At 36.1% G+C, this 26253-nt stretch overlaps 1 protein-coding gene across 11 annotated transcripts in view; it reads left to right on the top strand.

Annotated features, from left to right (window-relative positions):
* KIAA1328 (KIAA1328 ortholog) overlaps window positions 1-26253 on the top strand; it is a 337652-nt gene that overhangs the window by 256656 nt on the left and 54743 nt on the right. For all 11 annotated transcript variants that reach the window (XR_011504452.1, XM_044774592.2, XM_044774590.2 and 8 more), the window contains one exon: window positions 22674-22855. Coding sequence is in view for 10 of the 11 variants with exons in the window: in XM_044774592.2 (XP_044630527.1) it covers window positions 22674-22855 (182 nt within the window). In the remaining variant the exon portion in view is untranslated. The remainder of the gene's footprint in view (window positions 1-22673; window positions 22856-26253) is intronic.

The raw sequence follows: 26253 nt of genomic DNA, 5'->3' as shown, positions 1-26253 counted from the left end.
AGTCAACCTTTTGAACCATGGTTTCTGATCCCTTGATTCTGTGTTTGCAGAGCCTTTGAGCGATGCAAAAGGAGATTGAATCTCTAAATAAATGAGCTAATAGACATAATATGGTGTCATGATTTGTTTTTCACGGCCAAGTGGTTATTATATACTCATACTTAGCAACTTCCTGCTCCTACCTCTCACTTTTTTCCAACAAGCAATCCAGCATGACACCTAGCAGTGAGGTTTTTGATGAAACACACTTACTGCACAGAAATCTTTTTGCAAAACAGCACAGCTCAACAGAAACCAATTTTAAATTGTGGAATTCAAAAACTATGGTTCATTTAGTGACTGTACAGTAATGCCAATAGCAACAAATGTTATATGAGAAGAACATGTAAATTATATATAACTATTATCATTAAGATAGTGTGATTGATTTCCTTTAAACTAGTCACACTGGGGTAATTAAAGGCTTTCATTTTATCCTTATACTCTGGGGCTTTTCATTCTGTTGGAGGGTTCTGGGTCAAATGGGTGCCAAGGCATGGCCCATACAAACTATAAGAAATCCATGATTTTATAGCTCAAAGCTGGCTGCTCTAATTATAGGTCCTGTTAAGTGTTTTCTTTAAATCTGTCTAAAATGCTATTTTTTCTTTTTGCTCAGCTTTCTACTACATTCTCATTTGCTTCAGTAGATGATGGTTCTATGAATAGAATCCGTTGGCAAAAATAAAAAAATGGATTTCAAAATTGCTGTTTATCTACCAAAAGCTTCCAGCCATCAATGGCTGTTAGCCAGTTCTAAGGGCCCCTGTGGTGGAGAATGGTGTGTATATACTTATGGTCATATTGAGTGTATGAAAACATAAAAGGTGTTGTAGCATACTGGTGCACCCAGGATTTTTGTAGAAGGTTCATTGGTTCTAAGTCTCATGTTTCCAGCTTGGTTGTCCCCTACATAATAATCAAAGCCTTAAAGGGAGATTCTTAGCTCTGTTTGGTCCAAGGAGACAAGGAAGCCTTTTGATGCTCTCTTGCTAGTTGTTTTACTCAGCAGTCAAACCCTAAAACACATGATTCTGTAAATGCCAGAAAATGGGTTATTTTTGTGGCACTTCTTGATCAGGTGAAGTTCATGTGAGTCTCTTGAATGGGCAGAGGGAAAGGGCAAATTGGATTTGGAACTCCTGATAAATTCTCAAGGAGTTTGTTGACTTTCCTTCAATAAATGGGAAATAAACATTCCTTTAATGTAAATGATTTGGTCTGATCTCAGGAACTTTGGATGGTATTTTTAAAGTTTTTTACAAAAGTTTTGTTGAGAATGAAGGAACAGGACTCGTTTTTAAACATGCCATTATCAGTGGTAAGAGCCAGAACACTTCCTACTTTACCCTTTGTTAGAAATTTAAGGGCTTCTTTTAGTTACGTGAAGGTTCATAGTAACTTTATTTGCGATAGCCAGAACCTAGAAGCCACACACATGTCCTTCTGTGGGTAAATGGATAAACAAACCGTGATAAGTCCATACAATGGAATACTACTTAGAAATAAAAAGGAACGATTGATATACATGACAACTTAGATGAATCTCAAAGACATTGTCCTGAATGAAAGAAGCCAATCTTAAAAAAAAAAAAAAAAAAAAATTGAATCCTGTTTGATTCCAGTTACATGGACCTCTGGAAAAGACAAAACTGTAGTGATGGAGAACATATCAGTGGTTGCCAGAAGTTAGGGATGGGAGGAAGGTATGACTACATAGGAATTGTAAGGGGAGTTTTTTTAGGATGATGAAACCATTTTGTATCTTGATTGTGGTGATGGCTAAAAGAATCTATGTATGTGTTAAAATTCATAGAACTATATACACCCCCCAAAAGTCAATTCTATTGTTTACTAATTTTTTTAATTAAAAACTTTGCATGAAAATCTTCTTCTACCATTAATTCTCTGGAATCTTCCATATGGATGCCACATTGAGTTTCCCAAGGAACATGTTGATCATTATTTCCATAGCCTCATCATTTATCATGCTGTATAGAGTAGCAGTTCTCACACATTCTGATCTCAGGACGCCTTTACACTCTTAAATTTTACTGAGTACTCCAAAGAGCTTTTATGTACATTATATCTTTTTAACGTAGATTATTAATACTTTTTAGAAATTAAAAATTTTTTAATATTTATTCATTTAAAAATAATAGTAGTAAACTCATTTCATATTGATATAAATAATGTATTTTTATGAAAACTATATTTTCCAAAACAAAAAAATTTAGTGAGAAGAGTATCATTGCTTTCGATTTTTGCAAATCTCTTTAATGTCTGGCTTTTGTTTTCTCACATCTGCTTCTGCGTTCAATCTGTTGTGATGTCACATGTCATGTATCTCCTGGAAAATTTCACTGTACACTCATAAGAGAATGAAACTGAAAAAGACACATAACATCTTAGTATTGTTATGAAAATATGTTTTACATCCTTGGCCCACATTTTGAGAACTACTGCTTTAGAGATAACAGAAACATGGTCCTCACCTTGTATCAGAGTAACGCTCTGGTTGTGTTTTGATTCACAGTTGGACCTTGGTTTTCTTCAGGGAGATTTTCAACCACAGTCCTTAACTGACCACCATTAGGTTTTTCAACATTTCCAATTAATTTATAGGTCTTTGGTAACTTGGATTGGATTGGCCTTGATTCTAAAATTTCGTATTGACGTTTTGTTTGCAAGCTGTTTTTTAGCATACTATAAACATGTCCTCATACTGTCTTTCTCATCTTGTGCCGGATTTTTGAATCTTCATAAGTGCATGCTCTGATGAAATTAAAATATAGATTATCAATCTAGGAATGATGGTGATTGGTCTACAATGCAAGGAAGAGATAACAGTTAACTAACTCAGTGTCCTGTTGTTTTAATCCCACAAATGCTTTCCAAATTATAATCATCTCTTCAGTAGATGTATGTTGGGCCTCTTTTCTGTGTACATCCCCTTGGAAGGCATTGTTAGAGATTCAGAGAAGATGGGGCGTGGTATCTGCCCTTAGGAAACTGATTGTGTAGTGGACAATCTTCGTAGTTTTGTTTATACCTGCATCTCTTAGTTTATATTAAACTGACATTTTCATCTTCCCAAATGTTAACCTTCTCTTACATACTTTTAAAAAGTTAAAAAAAAGTACACATTCTACATTTAAATATACATTAATTGACTTAAAGAGCTATTTTCCTTGTTGGATACCATAGAGAAATTCTGAAGGCATTTCTGGAATCAGAGCAAATCCCTCAAATTAGGGATTTGGTGATGCCTACAGCACAGTGTTTTATTTAGCACAGCTTCATTCCCATTCTCTTTTTCTTAACTCTGTTGCTTTTTCTTGTGGGAAGAATTAAAATAAAGATATTATAATTAATGAAATTCTAGCTACATTCCCTTTGGTGAGGGAGCAAATTAAGATCTGGTGACATCTTCAAGTGTAAAGTGTACCATCACTAAAAATGAGGTCTGCCCTAGTCTCTAATTGTATGGTGAGGGTCACATCCTTGTGTGAAGCACTGACCTCTCTCCAGAGTTCGCATTTTAAAGTGCCCATCAGGTGCCATTGCTTAGCGTTCCCAGAGGGATCTCAAATCCAAAGTCTCCTGGTCAGTGCCTCAGTCACATTCCCTTCCTATTTTCCTAGCAATTTCGCTGCATCAATACCTCTTGTCATACGTCTTCAGGCTCTTTTTCTACATGCTCGAAGATCCTTCTCCTTAAAAAAAAAAAAAGAAATACCTTCATCTTTGCCTTACTATTGCAACACTGCCCTATCTTTCCATTCTTTTTTCCAAACTTCTTGAGAGCACAATCTACATCTCTGCTTCCACTTCCTCACTTCCATTTATTCCTCACCTATGTATCACTCAACTAAAACTATGTTCCCCATGGTCATAAGTATCCTCCCAATTCCCAAATCTTTGTACTTTTTTTCAGCCTTCATCTTACTTGACTTGTCAATAGCCAGTGACACAGCTAACCTTTCTGATATCTCTTTCATTTCCTTGTTTTTTTGACACTATCCTTTTTTCTCTCTCTGCTAGTCTCCCTGTCGGAGATTCTGGCCCTGTTGGCTTTTGCTTCCCCTCCCTGCAAAGTATTTTACTGCTTCCTTTGCCTCTACCTACTGTTTAGATATCAATAGACTTCTCTCTGTGGGAAATTTAATTCATTCCCATGAATTTAGATCATATCTCAATGCCGATAACTCTAAAATCTTTATCTCAGGTATCAGCTTTTCCCTCCTGACGTCCAAACCTATTCTTATAACTGTATGATAACATTATCTAGCCCAAATGATTTATAGGTCCCTCAAATTCAAGGTTTTCAGATCCAATTCAGTTACCCACTCCCCCAACCCAATGACCTACTCTTTCTCTATAATTCTCAGCAATTATGCCATCTGCCTATTCAGCTAGTCTGTAATAACTTATTGAATACCTACTGTGTACTAGATATTGCTGTAAGTCTTTTAAATTTTGCCTCACTTAGTAGTAATAAGAATAATGATAATAATGGAAGCTAACACTTAGGTAGTATTTATGAGCTAGGCATCCCTTTGCATATCGTACATATGTTAATTCATTTCATCCTCACAACAACCTTATGAGTTACATACTATTATTAACTTCACTTTATAAATGAGGAAATGAGGCCCAGAGAGGTTAAGTAACTCGCTTGAGAAATCACATCTATCAGAACTTATAATTAGCTATCCAGTACCCAGTTGTGTCTGACACTAAAGCTAATATTCTAAACTACTGTGCTGCTCTAGCTACTCCTCAGGGTCAGACTCCTCTCTTTCCTATGCCATGCACATCTAAATTATATCTTTTCTGCCTCTAAAGTACCTGTTGTCTTCCAGAGACCTTTATGCTACCGAGCATACCTAAGGGATTTGGCATATTCCCATAAGTAAATTCTTTACTAGGATGGCCACATCTTTTGGAGCCAGGAACCATGCCAGTGTCTTTTACATAGTGTATGCTAGTAAATTATCATTCCTTTTTAGTGATTTTTTTTTTTACCTCATCCTCTTATGATTCCCCATTCCTTTCTTGCAAGCTTCCTGTCATATTTATCAGCTCCCTCTCGCCCTTATGCCTATGGTGGTATACTGCCATCATAACACCTGCCACATTATGTATTCATTGTCGAGCTGACTCTCTCTTCTTGTTTACTTGTACATATTCAAAGGTAATCACTTGTTCCTTTGTGTATTCCCATGCCCAAACACAGAACTGACACCTAGTCGGCTCTCAGATAATGTTTATTGGATATGTGAAAATAAAATTTGTATTGATGATTTTGGAGTGGGAAAATAGAAAGTTCTGACAGCATATGGAGATTTTGTTTTTGAAATTTTGTTCTTTAAACTCTTTGGTCTTAGAATATTTTGTTCATTAATAGGTCCATCCCTGAGGAATATGAAGATTTAGTGGGGACATTTAGGAAAACTGTTTTTAAGAGTTCTAAGCAGTAGGGTTATATGCCATCTGGCTTCACATTTGTTGGTAGCCAAGTATGCACATAAATGGTAACTAGAAATTCTCACAACACAAGAAACAATGAATTCGTTCTTCGAAGTAGCTGGTGGAATTTAAATACTGGCTCATTGGACCTCCTTTTGCTGCTTGAATCACTTAGCACATCAGTGGATCCATAATATTCCATTTACAGACCAAGCAGACCATTTTTGCTAGATTGATTCATTGAGACGAACACCTAAAACAAGTTAAAATCCATCGTCATATCCCTTCATTAATTTCAAAATGAATTTATTTGGTGTTAAATGGACATTTGTTTTTATTGTCTCAAAGATTGGACTTTTCCTCCAGTAAAGCAGAATAATGTATCTGTATGGTATTCTAACTCGAACAGTACATAAAGATTAGTAAATAAGGCCCTATTAAAAATACTTATAATGTAAGTAACATGAGTCCCAATAGCATTTCTAATGTCCATTAATGCTTATTCTGAGGATCAGAGCTCATTTTACTGAGCCATTTAGTCAAACCGTGTGATTATTTAGAAAGTTAATTCATGCATACTAAAATCTAGCTTAAGTAATGCAGAGGGTAGGAGGTAAAACTCTATGGAGACGATAGTCCTTTTTGTTATTTAATGATCAGCCATAATTAACTTGCAAATTTGAAATAATTAGAACAAATTAAAGGTATTTAACTTTGCCTCCCTAAAGAAAAATTCAAATTGCACCAAATGCAGCTTTAAATTATTCAAGTCTCAGAGGTCTTGGCTAGATTTTTTTTTATAATGCCTTTTCTATGATGAGAATACCAATCTGCTTTTTGTCAGAAGGCATCCTATCAAGTAATTGTTCTTTGTGTTTAATAAATGACAGCTATTCTTCTTTGTGAAAGTATTCCAGTCTCCCAAGACTACATCAGCATTTCCGTGGCATTTTAATTCAATAAAACAAAAGGTTAATGTTTTTCCACTTTTTAAGGAATGCAAATACAAGTGGTATTCAATTGGTCCTGAATGACATTTAAAATTTGCCATTCAAGCTCAGACAGAACTGTCGCGATATGAGATTTGGGCAAAAGAGAAAGAAAAGTTCATGGAGCTTTGGATTATTAGAATTTTCTTAAAACTTGAAGAACTAATTTTTTTTTTGCTTCCCCCATCCTAAATCAGGGCTCCTCAGAGTTTCCCATCTAATATTTTATAGTATTAAAATATGGAGATACAGTTCAATAAAATCTTAGCAACTTGAGTGAGTTATACAGTGTGGCAGTCCTAAATGGCATGAGTTTAACCACCTCTTTTCTTCTGCTGTCTTGATTTTCATCATTTTACCCTCACTTTCACAGTTCCAACAGATGCTGTATAAAAATAACAGAAAACTATCCCTAATAATTTCATCATATCAGTGAATAATGTTGTCCTTTAGTAGTCATACCCCCTCAGTGAATTTTGTACACATTTTATCTGGACTGTAAGAAGTGATAAGAAACACTGATCATCTGACAATTAGAGTTTGACTTGACAGTGCCTCACACAGTGAATGAATGGTAGACAGTACATGGTCAATGATTCTTTCTTCAGTTTACTGTCTGGATCTGTGTAGTTTTGGAAATAAGATATAGTTATTAATTTTGATACACATCTCAGTATATCTAAAAATTTCTTTGGTGGCATTTTTTCTGCTGTTTTCTTCAACTTTATTTTTTAATCAACTTTATTGAAATATAATTTACATTTAATAAAATGCACACGTCATTTGATGTGTTTTAACAGATGATATACCTGTGTAACTAACACCTCAATTAATATAGAAGGTACCCACCACCTCAGTGCTTTGTGCCACTTTGCACTAAGTTCCCGCACAGACCTCTGTCCCAGGCAGACAATGATGTGATTTCTATCACTTGAGATAGTTTTAGATGTTCTAAATCTTCATATAAATGAAATAATAATGTATGTATGTGTGTTTCTGGCATCTTTTACTCACCGTACGTTTTGGATGTTTGTGTTGCTCCATGTTTCATTAGTCCATTACTTTTTTATTCCTGAGTAGTAGTGTTACCACACAAAATTGGGATTCTCTTGCCCATTGTGCATAAAAAAAGCCAATTATTATGTCATCAGCTTTTGGGAGAAGAAATGTAGCTGTATATTGCGAGACCAATCTGCGAGGAGACGGGGCATGTGCCCTCAGATCTGTCTTCAGGGCTTGGGGCACAATTTACGGGATGAAGGGCAGGGTGGTCTGAGGTGTGGAGACGGATGATTGGAGGTAAGGAGAAGTAAGGTAATTGACGATCTGTGCAAGTGTGGTCAAGCTTCGTGGCTCTTCATGGGATGCATGTTCACAAAATGGCAGTGTTACCATGATCTGAGGGTGTAGCTTTTAGTTCCTTGACGTCAAAAAGGCCACTTATCAAGCATTTGCGCAGACCCAATTGATGGGTTGGTGGTCTCAACTGGTCTGAACCGGACAAGGGGTCTCAGTTCCTGAAAGACAACTCTTAATTACTCTGTTGATAAGATGGGGTCAGTTGAACTGGTCCTAGAGGGCCTGCAGTTATGGTAGTTCATTGTGTAAGTATACCACAACTTGTTTATCAGTTCATTTGTTGATGGACATTTAGATTGTTTCTAGATTTGGCCAGAAAAAAAAGAAAACACCTACTATAAACATCTGCGTACCAGTCTTTTGGTAGATATGTTTTCTTTCTCTTAAGTAAAGGTCTAGGAATATAATTACTGTATCATATTCTAAGTTTATTTTTAACTATACATGAAACTGCCAAACTATTTTCCGAAGCTATATACCTTTATAATCTCACCAGCAAAGCGTCAGAGTCCTATTTGCTCTATGTCATTGCTAAAGCTAGATATAGTCAGACATTTTCATTTCAGCCATTTTAGTGGATGTGAAATGGCATGTCATTGTGGTTTTAATATTCAGTTCTTTGATGAGAAATTATGATGCACATCTTTTATTGTTGTTTATTGGCCATTCATATATCTTCTTTTGTAAAGTATCTGTCAAATATTTTAACCAGTTTTAACTGAGTAAACAACACAATTATTTAACATGGAATTCTTTGTATATTTTGGATGCAAAACCTTCATCAAATATATGTATTATGAATATTTTCTCCTAGTGTGTGATTTGCCTTTTATTTCCTTAATGGTGTTTTTGAAGAGCAGGACTTTTTATTGACGCAAGTTAAAAAGATCTTCTCCGGGCCAGCCCGGTGACGCAACAAAGTGCGCACATTCTGCTTTGGCGGCCTGGGGTTCGCCGGTTCGGATCCCGAGTGCAGACATGGCATCGCTTGGCACGCCGTGTTGTGGTAGGCATCCCACATATAAAGTAGAGGAAGATGGGCATGGATATTAGCTCAGGGCCAGTCTTCCTCAGCAAGAAGAGGAGGATTGGCAACAGTTAGGGCTAATCTTCCTCAAAAAAAAAAAAAGGTCTTCTGTGTTTTCTTATAGGAGTTGTATAGTTTTAACTTTTACACTTGTCTGTGATCCATTTCAAATATACTTTTGTGTGTAGTGTGAGGTAAGGCTCACAGTTCAAAAACTTTTTTTTCTGTACATATATCCAGTTATTCTGGCACCATTTATTGAAAAAACTATTTTTTCTTCAGTGAATTGCCTAATGACTTTTCAAAAGTCAGTTGGATATGTACTCTCAGGCACACACATTTATGGATTTCTATTCCAATGATCTATATGTCCATTCTTATGTCAGTGTCACACAGTCTGTATTATTTAGCTTTATAGTAAATCTTGAAATGAGATAGTGTAAGTCTTCCAACTTTGTTTTTGTTATTAAAAATTCTTGTAGCTAGTCTAAGCTCTTGTCTTTAAATTTTAGATTCCAATTATCAATTTCTATTAGTGAAGTGGAATTATGATTAGATCAATTTGGGGGGAATTGACATCCTAAAAATATTGAGTTTTCCAACACATGAAGTTGGTGTATCTCTGAATTTATTTAGATCTTTTAAAATTTAACTCAGTAATGCCATGTAGTTTTCAACATAACAGTCTTGCGCACTTTTCTTTGAATTTATTGGTGGTATGTAGAAAGATTATTGGTTTTTGAATATTTACCTTGTATACTACAATCTTGCTAAATGCACATATTCTGGCAGGGTTTTGTTTGATTGGTTCGTTTTTGTTTTTTTGGTTTTGGGGGGTTTTTTTGGCTCCTTGGGACTTTCAAGTTTACAGTCACATTGCCTATGAATAATAACAGCTTTAGTTATGCCTTTCCAAGCTTTATATCTTTTATTTCTTATTCTTGCTTTATTCATTGGCTGGAACTTCCAATACAATATTGGATAGAAGTAGTTAAAGAAGACATTCTTGCTTTTCTCTCAAGGAAACAACATTCAATAATTCACTAATAACTGTAATGTTAAATATAGATTTTTGGTAGATGCCCTTTATTAGATTGAAGTAAGTTCTCTTTTATTCCTAGTTTGCTGAGAGTTTTTGTCAGAATTTTGTCAAATGCTTTTTCTGTATTTATTGATCTAGTCATGTGGTTTTGCTCCTTTATTCTTTTAATGTGATGATTTACATGCATTTATTTTTTAATGTTAAGCCAACATTGCATTTTGGAAAAATAGTCATTTGGCCGTGATGTAGTACCTTCCTATATATTGCTGGATTCAATTTGCTAATATTTTGTTAAGGAATTGTGTGTCTGTGTTCATGAGAGATACTAGTTTGTAGTATTCCTTTATTGTAATAACTTAAGTTTTGGTGTCACATGGTAACATAAAATGAGTTGAGCAGTGTTGCCTCCTATTTACCGAAACTTCTGTAAGATTAGTAATATTTCTTCCTTAAATATGATAAAATTTACAAGTGAAACGAAGCTATCTGGTCGGTTTTCTTTGTGGGAATGGTTTGATTATGAGTTCAATTTCTTTAATAGATATGAGGCTAGTCATAGTTTCTGTTTCCTCTTGAATTAGTTTTAACAAGTTATATTTTTCAAGAAGTCTGTGGATTTTATTTCATCTTGGTTATTGAATATAGTGGCATAAAATTGTTCATGAAATATCCTTAATATTCTTTTACTATCTGTAGAATCTATAGTGATATCCCCTCTGATATCTGGTATTTGTAAGTTGAGTTTTCTATTTGTCATAGTTTGTCTTAGTAAGAAGTTTATCAATTTTATTAATATTTTCAAAGGGCCAACTTTTGTGTTTCTATTGTTTGTCTATTTCATTGATTTCTACTCTTCATTGTTTCCTTCCTTGTACTTAGTTTATATCTGCTTTGCTCTTTTTTTCTCTAGCTTCATAAGATGGAACATTATATCATTGATCTTAAACTTGCCTTCTTTTCTAATACAAGCAGTTAAGTTGTTTTCCCTCTAAGTACTGCTTCTGTATCCCTCAAATCTTGATACATTGTATTTTTATTATCATTCATTTAAAAATATTTACTAATTTCTTTTGTGATTTTTTTTGACCTATAGGTTGTTTGGAAGTATGTTACATAACTTCCAAATACTTGAAGTTATTCTAGATACCTTGTTTTTTATTTTTAATTTAACTCCATTGTGGTCAAATTACATACTCTATGAGATTTCATTCTTTTGAAATATACTGAAATATGTTTTGTGGCTTAACATACTATCTATCTTGGTTAATATTCTTCCATGTGCACTTTTAAAAATGTATATTCTGCTCTTGAGTGTAATCTTCTGTATATGTCAATCAAATTGATTAGTAGTGTTACTCAATTCTCCTCTAACCCGCTGAATTTTTGTCTTTTTTTCCTATCTGTTGATAAAATCTTCAGATATTATTATAAATTCATATACTTTTTCCTTTAGTCTATCAGTATTGCTGTGTGTATTTTGAAACTCTGTTAGATACATATGTATTTAGGATTGTTATGTGTGTCTGATGATTTGCCCTTTAATCACAATGAAATGTTTCTCTTTATCTCTGGTAGTACTCTTTTTCTTTTTTTCTTTTTTTTTTTTTTTTTTAAGGTTGGCACCTGGGCTAACAACTGATGCCAATCTTTTTTTTTTTTTTCCTGCGTTATCTCCCCAAACCCCCCCTGTACACAGTTGTATATCTTAGTTGCAGGTCCTTCTAGTTGTGGGATGTGGGACGCCGCCTCAATGTAGCCTGACGAGCAGTGCCACCTCCGCGCCCAGGATCCGAACCCTGGGCCGCCGCAGCGGAGCACGCGAACTTAACCACTTGGCCACGGAGCCGGCCCTACTCTTTTTCTTAATGTCTACTTTATTTGATATTATATAACCACTCCAGCCTTCCATGTGTACTGTTTGCATGACAGATCTTCTTCCATCCTTTTATGCCAACCTATTTATTCTTTTATATTTGAAGTATGACTCTTGTAAACAGCATATGGTTTAGGTTCTACATTTTTCTCTAGTCTGACAATCTCTTCCGTATAATTTGTGTTTAATTCATTTAATTTAATTGTTGATGCTGTTGGATGTAGGTCTAACATTTTGCTTTTTTTCTCCTTTCTGTTAATCTCATCTATTCTTTTTTCTTCTATTTCTCCTTCTCTGCTTTTTTTGGGGGGGAAGGGAAAATAATAAGAAAATTTTTTTTCAATTTTCTCTTTTTATTTCTCTTATTTTATTAGCTATACTTCCTTGTATTTTTTTAGTGATTTCTCTAGGGATTACAATATGTTTCCCTAGTTTATTAAAGTCTATGTAGTACTAATACTGTGCCATTTTATGTAGAATGTAAGAATTTTTCTGTTGTATAGGTATATTTACCTTCTCATTCTTTGTAATATTATAGTCATATACATGACAGCTCAGTGCATTATAAATCCCATAATAAGTGTTCTCATTTTTGCCTTAAACATTCATATATCTTTTAATGACATTAAGACAAAAACAAGAAAATACAGACTTTTGTATTTATTCACATATGTAGTATTTCTGATACTCATCATTTCTTGCTATAGATCCAGGTTTCCATCTGGTGTCATTTTCTTTCAACCTGAAATACATTTTATTATTTCTTGTACTACAAGTCTGCTGGCAACAAATTTTCCCTGTTTTTGTTTGTTTGAAAATGTTATTTCTCCATTTTTGAAGGGTATTTTCATGAGATGCAGAATTCTGGGATGACAGGGTTTTTTTTTTTTTTCCTTTCAGCACTTTAAAGATATTGTTCTACTATCTTCTGGCCCTCATTGTTCTGCTGAGAAGTTAACTGTCAAGATCATTATTCTTCTTTAGTGGTCGACATTTTTATCTGATTGTTTTCAAGATTCTCTTTATCTTTGGTTTTCAACAGTTTGACTGATCTATGGGTCAATGTTTTTCATCAAATTTGGGAAATATTTTGCCATTATTTCTTTAAAATAGATTTTTTCAATTTTTTTCTATCCTATTTTCTGTCTCTTCTTCTGTGACTTTAATTATGTTTCTGAAACAGCGTAACATTGTCTCTAAGATCCCTGAAACTGATCATTTTTCTTCAGTGTTTTTCTCCATGTTCTTCAAATTGCATCATTTCTGTTGATTCTGTCGTAAAATTCACTTACTCTTTGATCTTTCATCTCTGTTTTTCCAATTTTTATTTCAACCACTGTAGTTTTCAGCTCTAGAATTTCCATCTGATTCTTTTTTAGAGTTTCTATCTCTCTTCTGTGACTGCCTGTCTGTTCATCCATAAAGACATGTTTTCCTTTATATCCATTAACATATTTATAATAGCTGATTTACATAAAGTCTTTATCTGCTAAGTCCAATATTTGGGCCATGTTTGGTTGATTTTAATTGAATTTTTTTTCTTAACTATGGGTCACATTGTTTTCTTTCTTTTGTGTCTGACAATTTGTATTGTATCCTGGATATTATGGATAATACATTCAGAGATGTGGATTTTATTATTTTCTGAAAAGTGTTGATTTTTGCTCTTTCTCAGCAATTTAATTACCTGCTTTAATTCAAGGTAATTAAATCACCTTGAACTTGGATTGGTTTGATTATATGCTTTGTGAGGGGGGATCTCTGGAAAGCCCAGGATGTTTCCCAAGCCATTCTAAATTGCTAAGACTCAATCTCCAAACCCCTTCCTCCCTGTCTATTTTGTCATCTTGATTTTAGGCTTGGTTAGAGGTTTACAGTAAGCCCTTGTCTAGGATGTGGACTTTCTGATGTCTCAGCTGAAGTCGAGGACATTAACAGTATCTTACCATTCTGTGTCAGAACTCCAATTTCTCCCAGCGTTACCCAGTTTGTAGGATTTCTATATTTCTGTCCTGCTTTCAAGCTTGTAGCAGCCATTCTTTGGTAATTCTTGCAGTGAAAATGAAAAGAAGCAATAGAGAAAATCTACAAAGCCAAAAGCTGAGTCTTTGAAAATGTAAATAAAATTAATAAGCCTTTTCAAGATGATCAATCTACTATAGAGAGGAAAACAAGTTACCAATATCAGGAATGAAAAAGAAGAGATCACCATAGATTCTAACAATATTTCAAAAAGTAATTAAGGATTATTTTGAACAATTCTTTGAAGTACATTTGGCAACTTAAATATTATAAATTCCTTGAAACTGACAATATACCAAAACTGTTACCAGAAAAAAAGTAGAAAATCTTAATAGCCCTGTATCTGTTAAAGAAATTTAATTTCTATTTAAGAAACTTCCCAGGGGCCAGCCCAGTGACACAGTGGTTGAGTTCGCACGTTCTGCTTCTCGGTGGCCTGGGGTTCACCGGTTTGGATCCTGGGTGCAGACATGGCACTGCTTGGCAAAAGCCATGCTGTGGTAGGCATCCCACGTATGAAAATAGAGGAAGATGGGCATGGATGTTAGCTCAGGGCCAGTCTTCCTCAGCAAAAAAGAGGAAGATTGGCAGTAGTTAGCTCAGGGCTAATCTTCCTCAAAAAAAAAAAGAAAGAAACTTCCCATAAATAAAACTACAGACCCATAAAACTTCACTTGTAAATTCTACCCAACATCTAAATAAGAAATAATATCAATCTTACGCAAATTCTTTCAGAGACTAAAACAGAGTTTCTCAGCCTCGGCATTATTGACATTTTGGACCAGATAATAATCTTTCATGGTGGGGGTGGGGAGAGACTGTTGTTTGCATTGTAGGATGTTTAGCAGCATCCCTGTCTCCTACCCATCAGATGGCAATAGCAACCCCCCCCCCCATTGTGACAATCAAAGCCCTCTCCAGACATTGCTAAATGTCCCCTATGTGGCAAAATCCTCTTCTTCTACCCCATTTGAGAACCACTGGACCAGAGGAAGAAAGAAATTTCCCCAATTCCTTTTGTGAGACCTAAACCAGGTAGAAGCCTTAGAAGAAAAGAAAATGGCAGACCAATCTTCCTCATGAATGTAAATGCAAAACAAAAAATTTCCTTAACAAAATATTATCCGAGAATACACAAAAAGGATAATACAGCTTGATTAAGTAAAGTTTATCCCAGGAATGCAAAGTTGGCTTAACATTTGAAAATCAGTCAATGTGATTTGCCACATTAACATAATAAAGAAGAAAACTATCATCTCAAATGGATGCAGAAAAAGCATTTAACATAAGTTTTCCAATGCTCATTCATTATAGGAAGAAAAATTACTCATCAAACTAGAAATCTAATAGAGGGTATAGACAAAGATACATCTCTTTAATGATGAATACTTTTAGGAATAAGGTAGGATGTCCACTCTTACCACTTCTATTCAATATTGTACCAGAGGTCCTAGCTAGTGTGATCAGGCGTGAAAAATATCGGAAAGAAACAAGTAAAATTGTCGTTGTTCTCATCACATAATTGTCTATATAGAAATAGCCTAAGGAACCTATAGAAAACAGCTGCTAGAATTAAGTGAATTTAACACACTCACAGAATTCAAGATCAAGTCCAATGTATAAAAATCAATTTTAGACTTTATTTTTCCTTTTTCTCCCAAACCCACCTGGTACATAGTTGTGTATTTTAGTTGTGGGTCCTTCTAGTTGTGGCATGTGGGATGCTGCCTCAGCATGGCTTGACCAGCAGTGCCATGTCTACGCCCAGGATTCAAACCAGTGAAATCCTGGGCCACTGAAGCAGGGTGCGCGAACTTAACCACTTGGCTACGGGGCTAGCCCCCATTTTATTTCTATATATCACAATTTGCTATCATATAGCAATAGATAAAAAAAACACAGAATATAAAATAAAAGAAAAGGTTTACAGTAGCATCAAAAACCATCAAATACCTAGAAGTTCTTAACAAAAAATAAACAAAATCTCTACATTGATCACTACAAAATACTACTGAGACAAATTTAAGAAAATTTAATAAATAGAAAGATATACCATGTTCTTGAATTGGAACACTCAATATTGTTAAGATACCAGTTTTTTCCAAATTGAAGCATAGATTCAATACAGTTTCAGTCAAAATGCCAGCATACTGTTATGGAAATTGGCAAACATTCTGAAATTTACATAGCAATATGAAGGGCCTAGAATAGTAAAGACAGTCTTTGCTGTTATAAAAGATTAAACTGAAAGACTTATGCTACCTAATTTTAGGTATGTAACTAAAGGTTGTGTAATCAATCCCTGACTTTAAAATACACTACAAAGTAATAGTAATCAAAACAGCATGGTACTGATACAAAAACAGACACACAAATTAGTGGAACAGAATTAAAAGCCCAGAAATAAACCCACACATCTATGGATAGCTAATCTTCGGCAGAAGAGCTAAGAATATACAGTGGAGAAAGGAAAGTCTCTTCAATAAATGGTGTTGGGAAAACTGGGCAGCCACATGCAAAAGAATGAAAGTAGACCATTATCTTTCACCATACACAAAAGTTAACTCAAAATGGGTCAGAGACTTGAAGGTAAGACCTGAAACCATAAAACTCTTAGAGGAAAATATAGGCAGTACGCTCTTTGATATTGGTCTTACAAGGATCTTTTCAAGTACCGTGTCTACTCCAGTAAGAGAAACAATAGGAAAAATAAACAACTGGGACTTCATCAGGCTAAAGAGCTTCTGCAAGGCAAAGGAAACCTGGAACAAAATGAAAAGACAACACATCAACTGGGAGAAAATATTTTCAAATCATATATCTGACAAAGGGTTAATCTCCAAAATATATAAAGAACTCACACAACTCAACAACAACAACAACAAAAACACGATCAAAAAATGGGCAGAGGATATGAACTGACATTTTTCCAAAGAAGATACACAGATGGCAAATAGGCACATGAAAAGATGTTCAACATCACTAATCATCAGGGAAATGCAAATCAAAACTACGCTAAGATATCACCTTACACTCGTTAGAATGGCTATAATTGCCAAGACAAAAATAACAAATGTTGGAGAGGTTGTGGAGAAAAAAGAACCCTCATACACTGCTGATGGGAATGCAAACTGGTGCAGCCAGTATGGAAAACAGTATAGAGACTTCTCAGAAAATTAAAAATAGAAATACCATACAACCCAGCTGTCCCACTACTGGGTATTTATCCAAAGAACTTGAAATCAACAATTCAAGGAAACTTATGCACCTCTATGTTTGTTGCAGTATTATTCACAATAGCCAAGACATGGAAGCAGCCCAAGTACCTGACTGGTGATTGGATAAAGAAGATACGGTGTATATATATACAGTGGAATACTATGCAGACATAAAAAAAGACAAAATCGTCCCATTCACAATGACATAGATGGAACTTGAGGGTATTATGTTAAGCGAAATAAGCGAGACAGAGAAAGACAAATACCATATGATTTCACTCATATGTGGAAGATAAACTAACACAGGGACAAAGAGAACAGTTTAGTAGTTACCAGAGGGGAAGGGGGTTGGAGGTGGGCATAAGGAGTAAAGGGGAACATTTATGTAGGAACTGACAAATAATACTGTACGACTGAAATTTAACAATGTTAAAAACTATTATGACCTCAATAAAATTTTTTTTAATTTATGTAATTAATACAAGTTGGCATTCACATTAAGATAGATAAATAGGTCAGTGGGACAGAAGAGAGTCCAGAAATGGAACCACACACTCATATATTCAACTGCTTTTTTAAAAAAGTACCAAGCAGTTCTTTGGAAAAAGGAAAGTCTTTTAAGCAAATAATGCTGGATATACTGGATATAGATACTGAAAAAAATGAACCTTGATCCGTACCTCGCATCATATCCCCAGGTTAATTTGATCATGAGGTATGAGAACCTGCTCCACAGAAGGGGCAGCTTGGCACAGAACATCAGAGCTTGTGCAGGTGGGGAGGGCTTTCATACTGGGGACTGTATTGGTGCAGGATGTTGGAGTTTGAACCTTGACCACCAATCTGCTGCACCCTCCCAATAAAATCCTAACCCTGTTTCAGGCTTTCACGCTTTCTCTGCTTCTACATCTGTGCACCTGAGCCCTGATACAAATTTATAATTTCTAATTGTTAGGCCTTCAACATTTCAGGAAAACCTTTTCCTTGTTCTGTGTCATTTTTATCTTGAATTCCCTCAATACGTACTCCAGACTTTCACCCTCTCCTCAATACCCATTTCTTTCACTCACAAGAATAAATTTACCTTGTCCTTCATCAAGAAAATTGAAAGTGAACCATATACTTCTTCAACTCTGTCTCTGAGCCCCACCACCCTGAAGTCACTCAGCCAACTAGCAAAAAGCTGTAGAGTCATTGGTTCAGTTGCTTTCTTGAAATATCTTCCCGGATGTTCCATAGGCATCTCAAGCTACAGTTAATTTCTCCCACCCTCCCCAAACCTTCTCTGTATTGTTTATCCACAAATAATTCTGCCAATCATCCTCAACTCCTTTTTCTCCCTCGCTTTTCATATTCAAACACGTATCAAGTTCTGCCAATTTTAAATCCTATGTTTTAAGAGCTATCTCCTTTCCATTCCCACTAGTGCTTCTCTATTTCAGACCCTCATCATGTCTTATCAGAGCTGTTTCAGCAGCCTTCCGCTCATCCAGCTTCTTTCAGCCCATTCTCTAAATGGTGCTAGAGTAATTTTTCATAAATTCCTGTTGGATTGTGTCATTTTTCCCCTTAGAGCCTTTCAGTGACTCTGCCTTGCCACACGTCTTGACATGAGAAGCCAAACCTTTCATGATGTGAACTATTCCTATCCTTCTTCATCTTCCACTTCTCCCCAAAATATATGGTGAAGTTTTTCTTGTTGATATATTTGCTTATGCTGTTTTCTTCTGCCTAGAACATATGTCCACCCTTCCTTATCCTCCTGCTTATCCTCCAAAATTTAGTTTGAATTCTTCAGGAATTTCCTTTCCGTTATGTAGATAGAGTTAGAAGCCTTGTCTTCGTGCTCTGATTAATACCCTGTATTCCTGAATCGTAGCATGTATCATATCATATTTAAAAAGATCTGTTTCTCTGTCTCCACCACTAAAATCACTTGGAGAACAGGAACCAGGTCTTGCTCATGTTTGCATATCGAGTGCCTAGCATATATCAAGTGCTCAACAAATAGTTGTTTTCTGTATTTGCCCACCCAGGCCCCATAGCACATAATGAAGCCCACAGAGTGTCCCCTCAATAAATATCTGATGAATATGTAGCCATGCGCCACATAACAACATTTCAGTTTCAGTCAACAACAACCACATATACACCAGTGGTCCCGTAAGATTAGTACCATGTAGCCTAGGTGTGTAGTAGGCTATACCATCTAGGTCTGTGTAAGTACATTCAATGATGTTCATACAATGATGAAATTGCCTAACCACACATTTCTCAAAATGTATCCCCATTGTTAAGCAACACATTACTGTATAAAGGAATGATTGATTTGGCAATTTATTGAACAGGAACAAGGAAAGCAAAAGTTGAGATAACTGATGTTTTTCATATGAGTCACTGAGAGAATCGTGGTGTCATTAAATGAGAATAGAAACAGATGAAGGAACTGGTTTCAGGTAAAGATAATGCATTGCTTCATCATGAGTTGGTTTGGGAGGTATGACAAGACATCCCTTCACAATGTTTCACCAGATACTTGGTCAGACGAGCTGTTTTGGAGAGCACTGTGGGCTGGAAGAATCTCTTTAGAAATCATACCTGAAGGTAGAGTTGTGTGGCAAGGCTCACTGAGAAAGAAGGAAAGGACGGAATCTTCAGGAATGCCTGCATTTAAGAGGAAGGAAGCAGAAGAGTTCCCAGTAAAAGAATATGGGTAGAAGCCTCCTAAAACTAGAAAAACAGTCAAGATCATACGTTATAAAGTCCAAAGAAAAAAGTTTTAAGAAAGGAGCCCATTGCTGTGAAGTGGTCCAGGAACAAACAAGATTGTTGGAAGAGAAAAGGTCGCTATATTTGTTCTTCAAAAATTGTTTTAGTAGGCATGTCTGTTAAAATTAATTACTCTTTTATAGAAGTTTGGCAGAGAAGTGAAGGAGAGAGAAGTTGGTAATGTAAAGAAGATGGTAAAAGTTTTTGTTTTTTAATTACAAAAGTACATGCCTATTGGAAGAAATGAAATATTCTGAAGCATATAAATTAAATTATAAAAATCTCTCCCTCAGTCACTCCATTTCTACTTCTCTTCTCTGGTTTGGTATTTATCCATCCAGAAATTAAAAATATTTTTTATATATTTTTGTTTTTACAAAAATGAGATCACGTTATACATTCTATTATGGCAAATTGCTTTTTTTTTCTTATTTAATAGTGTTCATTCAGTTTCTTTATGGTAGTATAGAAAACTACCTCATTCTTTTTAACGGCTGAAGAGTATTCTTTATGATGGATGTACTGTTGTTTATTTACTCCTCCTATTGAATATTTGCTTTCAGTTTTTCACTGTTACAAATAATTCTGCAATGACCATCCTTAAACAAATATTCTCATGCTGTTGTTTGTGTAGTTATTCTTATGCTGTTGTATATGTAATTCTGTAGGATAACTTCTTAAAAGTAGGATTATTAGGACAGTAGGTGCATTTTTATTTTGTGTTGACAAATCACCCACCAAAAGGCTATACCAATTTTCAGTTCCTTCAGTAAGTGTGTTAAGATGCTGTTGTCCCCACACCCTCACTGACACTAAGTAGTATTATGCTTTCCCACTTAAGGGAAGAGTTTTTGGTTTTAGGTTTAGGTTTTGATTTTTAATGGGAAGTTCGATCCAGTTTATAATCCTAGGAAAGAAACCAGTTGAGAGGAGGAGGAGTTTGTAAATTATAAGAAAAAGAGATTGGGGCCGGCCCCGTGGCTGAGTGGTGAAGTTCGTGCCCTCTGCTTTGGGAGCCTAGGGTTTTGCCGGTTCAGATCCTGGCCACAGACCTAGCACTGCTCATCAAGACATGCTGAGGCAGTGTCCCACACAGTAGAGCCAGAAGGATCTAAAACTACAATATACAGCTATGTAGTGGAGGTCTTTGGGCAGAAGAAGAAAAAAAAGAAAAAGAGATCATTGAGAGGCCGTGGACACAGCATAGGTCAATGGTATCAAGAGTATGAACAAAGGTATAATTTTCTTCTGAGACATTAAAAGGAATAGTAGATGAATAAAGATGGAAATAAATGCAAATGAAAGGAGAAAATTTTAATATAGCCATCTTTATTTTAGGGAAATTAAAAGCCAAGTCCGCTGTTGAGATAGAGGATTCCCAGGATAGGGTTTGGAATAAAGGTACAGAAAAGTTTCTATGTAAAATGGGGTAAAGAAGCAGGAAGCAATCAGTATTGAACGTGATCAGCATTAACTAGTACCGGGAGCTCAGCTGAACAGAGAATGAATGAATTTGGGGGAAGCCAGTTGTCTTGGTCACATTGACTTTTCATTGCATTTGCCTGGGTTTTTGGCTTCTGGGTTGAGGTAAATTTACCTTACATTCACAGTGAGGTAGTTTTATTCTATTTTCCTGTCTCATGAATAAGAAGTTATATGAGCTAAGATATACATCCGCTGATGGGTCCACATGGGAAGTGATCCTGGGTTCTGGTAAAAAAAAATTTTTTAAAGAACGCAAATTTAATATATTGCCTTATGCCCATATAAAGCCATAGTGCCAATAGTTTTTGTTTTCCTTATATCATTCTGAACATAAAGCCATTTAATTTCTTGGTTTTTATTAATAAATTATGATAAGAGCAAACATTATTAAAAATCCTGATCAACACAAATCAGAAGCCCAATACTTTGAAGGGTTTACGTAATTTGAATCCTGGTCAAGGGCCATCTGTGATTAGTAATGGATCCAGTAATACTCTATCAACTTGTTCTTATCTAGAGATTACCTCTGCTTCTGGGGAGTTTAAACATCTTAACTTTTGAAATCTTACTTTTTGAGGAAAAGTCCTCTTTTTTTATTTTAATTTTCACATTGTTTATGGGCATGGGGAAGACAAAACCAAAATGTCATGAGTCTGTGGTGAACTTAAGTTAGAAGGAAAAGGCTGGAGGAATAGTAAGGAATATACATCATCAGAACATCTCTCTAAAAAATGAACTGTTATAAGAGAAAATGTGCTAATGGTGGGAACACAGTTTATTAGAAAAGCATATGTGCATTTGTTTATTTTCATTAAAATTCGCTTTACTCCGTATTTGCCTTGTTGACTTTATAATGAAATTATGTGAGGACAGAGACTAATTCTTCCACGTGCGCTATTGTACTACTCCTTACATACTCTAGGTACATAAGAAATATGATAACAATTGAAAATGGCAAACACAAATGCATTTTGAAGCAAATTGGTGATATTTTAATTCCGAAGGTTCATTTTTAGTACTTAGAAACATTTTAGTTATGCAAGTCTTATTTTAGCATACTTTTTATTTCTGTAGATATTCTGGTTTTGAGTCATACTCTGTGGCTTTCTTAGCAGTTCATGGATCTGAGTCTCATTTCCCCAGCTCCAAATGTAGGCTTTTTGAAGATAAAGACCGTTTACTCTCCAAAATTTTTGTGGCAGGACACAAAATAAACCTTCAGTAAATTATTTAAATTATACTTCAATAAAAGTAAGAAGAAAAAGAAAGTTCTTACTGCCATGGATTGCAGTTCAACTCATGCTGAATTTATCTGCCTTTGTGTGATCTGTACCCCCTTCTGTGCTATCCACAGTTCATTCATGTTTGTCCTTTTCAGTTTATTGAAGTCAAAATGTGATGGCTGGCTGCTTGGAACATCACCATCCATCAGAAACTACCCAGAGTCCACTAACAGTGGAGAGAATAGAAGTGAGAAGAAGACAGTTGGGTTTCAGTCACATATGGAAGATGATGCCCTGTGGACATGTCAAAAGAAAGATACATGTCGACCCCAGAGAGGTAAGCTTAGCACATGTAGTAGCAAAATGAGAAACTTTTGGCAGCAGGTGGTTGTTGTTGGCTGTTAGTCGTGAACTCCAGATGATTTCCTACAACCTGAGCATGAGTTACATATGTTACAAACTGACACGTGCCTGCAAGGCCAGAGGTAGCACATCTACCGCATCAGTGAATTGCATCAGCATTTCTCTTAGAATACTCACGTGAGAAACGACCCAATTTGTCCCTCTTCTTGCAAGCAGCAAACTGTAAGAATTATTCAGCAGTAAGTATGGTCATAGACACAAAATAATGTTCAAAGTGAGTAAAGAGGACAAGAAATTGAACATAAATCTGCTGGGAATGTAAATTCTAACTACAGTTAATCAATTAACTGGAAATATGGGGAGAGTGGAGGAGAGGTCATGGATAGTTCTACATTGCGGCTAAAACAAAACCTCATAAGTCCTAAGCATATATTGCCTAGCAGTCTTTTAAGTGCCAATAATTCTTCCTATGTTATATGTCATAGATATTTTTAAAGAAATCAATTATAAATAACTGTGTGAAATATTGAGTGAAGCAGTCAAATTTAATTGTTTCCCAGTTGCTTCTGGAGTGGCTTTTGGCTCATTCTCTTCTGGAATTATTGAGGGGAGGACTTTGGAGCAGAGTGGAACAAGTCTGAGGTTCATTGTACAGAAGAGATACGCAGAAGACAAAGGGCCAAAGAAGGTCTTGGAGCCCTCTGCTGCTCATGCCTCTTTCCCAGTCATCTTACTCACAGTCATTAACCTTGATTCCCTTCTTTTTTTTTTTTGCTTTTTCTCCCCAAATCCCCCCAGTACATAGTTGTATGTTTTAGTTCTGGGTCTTTCTAGTTGTGTCATGTGGGATGCTGCCTCAGCGTGGCCTGACGAATGGTGCCATGTCTGCGCCCAGGATCCGAACCAGCAAAACCCTGGGCCGCTGAAGCGGAGCATGCAAACTTAACCACTCGGCCACGGGGCCGGCCCCTGATTCCCTTCTTATTTACCTCTTTTTTCACTGGGCTGGCACCTGCCCACCTCTGATCTTAAGAAACCAACTTTTCATAATCTCTCTAGCCACTCTCACATTTATTTATCTGAGCAACGGGCATTGCTTTCTGAGAAGATCTTGCAGGTGTGCTACGCCCTGTCTTTCCTTATCAGCTGCCAGCTTTGTCATGTCTTTTGGTTTTAACTATGATTAATCTAGAAATTGTTTAATCCTCTCCCAGACAATTGAGAGATGATAATTAGTCCAAACTTCAGAAGGGAGGCTATCCACAATTTGAAACAAAAGCAAAAGTACATTTTGTTTGACATGTGGCAGAAGTTCTGCAGACCGCCACTGCTTTAGGACAACTTAGAACAACTTTTGTCTTTTCAGGCTTTGCTACCAGAAACAAAAATGAAATTGAGGAGCTTCAGTATCCGAGATAGAATCTTCTTTACTTTCTCGGTTAGTAGTCCTTCAGAGATGGGAAACTCTTACTTTGTACTTTGGAGAGTGGAGAAGCAGTCACAATGGGTGTGGTGGTTCTGCTGCAAGACTTAGCGTAGGCTTCTGTTAACTTGTCAACAAATTTGTGTTGTATGTCAGCACTAAAATAAAACAGCAAAATGAGAAAAATGTAGTGTAATAGCAAACGGACGAATAACTTCTGGTATTGGTTAAGAGCACAGCAACATTAGAAAGCATCCAGTGAAAAGGCACTTTGATAAAAGCATCATCAGGCCAGTCCTTGCCGCGGTAGAGGTTTAATCTCTCCCGGGCCCAGTTACAGAAGCCAGAAGCCTGGAAAGGGCTTGTGTCCAAAAAAATCAATTTCTAATTTGAAACAAAATCATTTTTGACTAACAGGGGTTCAGAAATGCTGACATTTCAGCACTTTCCGTTGTGCACAGTGAATCCTACTAGTCATTTTATAATGTTGCTCCACCAATCAATTTAACCAAGAGAAAGCTGTTACAATTCTGGCGAAGTTTTCAGGAACAGTTTTCACTCATGGTTTTATTTTTTTCATTAGCTTTTTTTTTTTTTCCTCTTCCGTTTTTGGGGGGAGGGGTTGTAGTGTTGCAGTGAAGAAAATAGAAACTTTTTCATCTTTTTAAAAGAGTTTTGTTTTAAAATATTCACAGGAATTATTAACTTTTTTCCCTAGTCATTAGAAAGGCTGTCTTGTATTTTTCTCTCATTCTAATTTGGAGCCCTTGGCAGTGGTATACCTGATCATTGAGGTAGCTGAAGCTGCCCCCTGGAGCCATTCTGCCCATTGCAGAGGTTTACACAGATTACAGTACAGGGCAAAGTTGCTGCATTGGCATTTGCTGTGGCACCCACCGAATGGGAGACGGACTTTCCAAGGTGTGCTGCAAGGGTGTGGACACCTGTTTATCATGAGGCCGATGACCTAGCACTAATTGCCTGAGTTACACTGCTCGGTTTAGTATCTCCTTAATTGCTTTCCCCTCTTTAGTGTGTCTGAATTTTTTTAAATTCTTTTCTTATGTTTTATATCTTTTGTTGTCCTTTAATCATAAAGTCCTACATAGGACCTTTACTGCAGGACCATTAATCTTTATTATCAGTCTCCTACTCCTTTACCTCTTGTCTGCTCCTCACTATTCTGTCACCTTTATTAATACTAAACATGTAAAAAAGACACGATTCTTGTCTCAGGAAACAGTGTCATGATTGCAAAAATGTGCACAGTATTGTCAGAATTATGCTTAAAATGTAAATTGTTTTTCAGTCATCAATGCTTGGAAAGTTCTATTTTAGTTGCTTTTGTTGAGCTATGTGGATCAAGGAGACATTGCTTAGGAAAATCTAAACTTGAGTCAAGAACTTTTAAGCCAAAGGCATAAATCTGGAAATACCCAGTCTTCATTTGTCTTTTTTCCTCCCTGTGCAGCAGTGTTTCTATTCTCTCCTAGCTTGCCTAGAACCTCCTCTTCCAGAACCATCACTGATTCTCTTCTATAAGAGCCTTAGAATCTGGGAGCATTTTTTTCCCCTTATGCTGATGGGCTAGCAGAGGCTCTGAGGCCACTGAGCACACACATTCAGGAATCAAAAGCTTAGACCTCGGGGCTTGGCACTACCTGTTCCTAAGTCAGGCTAAAGCCATTCCGAAGCCCAACTACATTTGAAGCTACCTCCTGTCTGTTCCTCTTTCATTGATCTCTGAATCACCTTAAATCTTTGAGAGAGTTTGAGAGAGGCTGAACCTAGAGTAATTTGGCTCTACCTGATAGTATTGACCTTGCCCTTCATTTTGTCTTCGGGTTTTTTAGGTAATATAATATACAGCAGCTGTCATTTGTTGAGGCTCCCTGAGGAGCTCCCAAACACATTTTTCTTTCACTGGAAGAGGATTCTTGTAGACTCAT

This window comes from Equus asinus, chromosome 7, assembly GCF_041296235.1.
Source record: "Equus asinus isolate D_3611 breed Donkey chromosome 7, EquAss-T2T_v2, whole genome shotgun sequence".
In the NCBI taxonomy this organism is placed as follows: domain Eukaryota; kingdom Metazoa; phylum Chordata; class Mammalia; order Perissodactyla; family Equidae; genus Equus; species Equus asinus.
The sequence above is the reverse complement of the archived record's forward strand: the minus strand, read 5'-3'. Positions and strand labels throughout refer to the sequence as shown.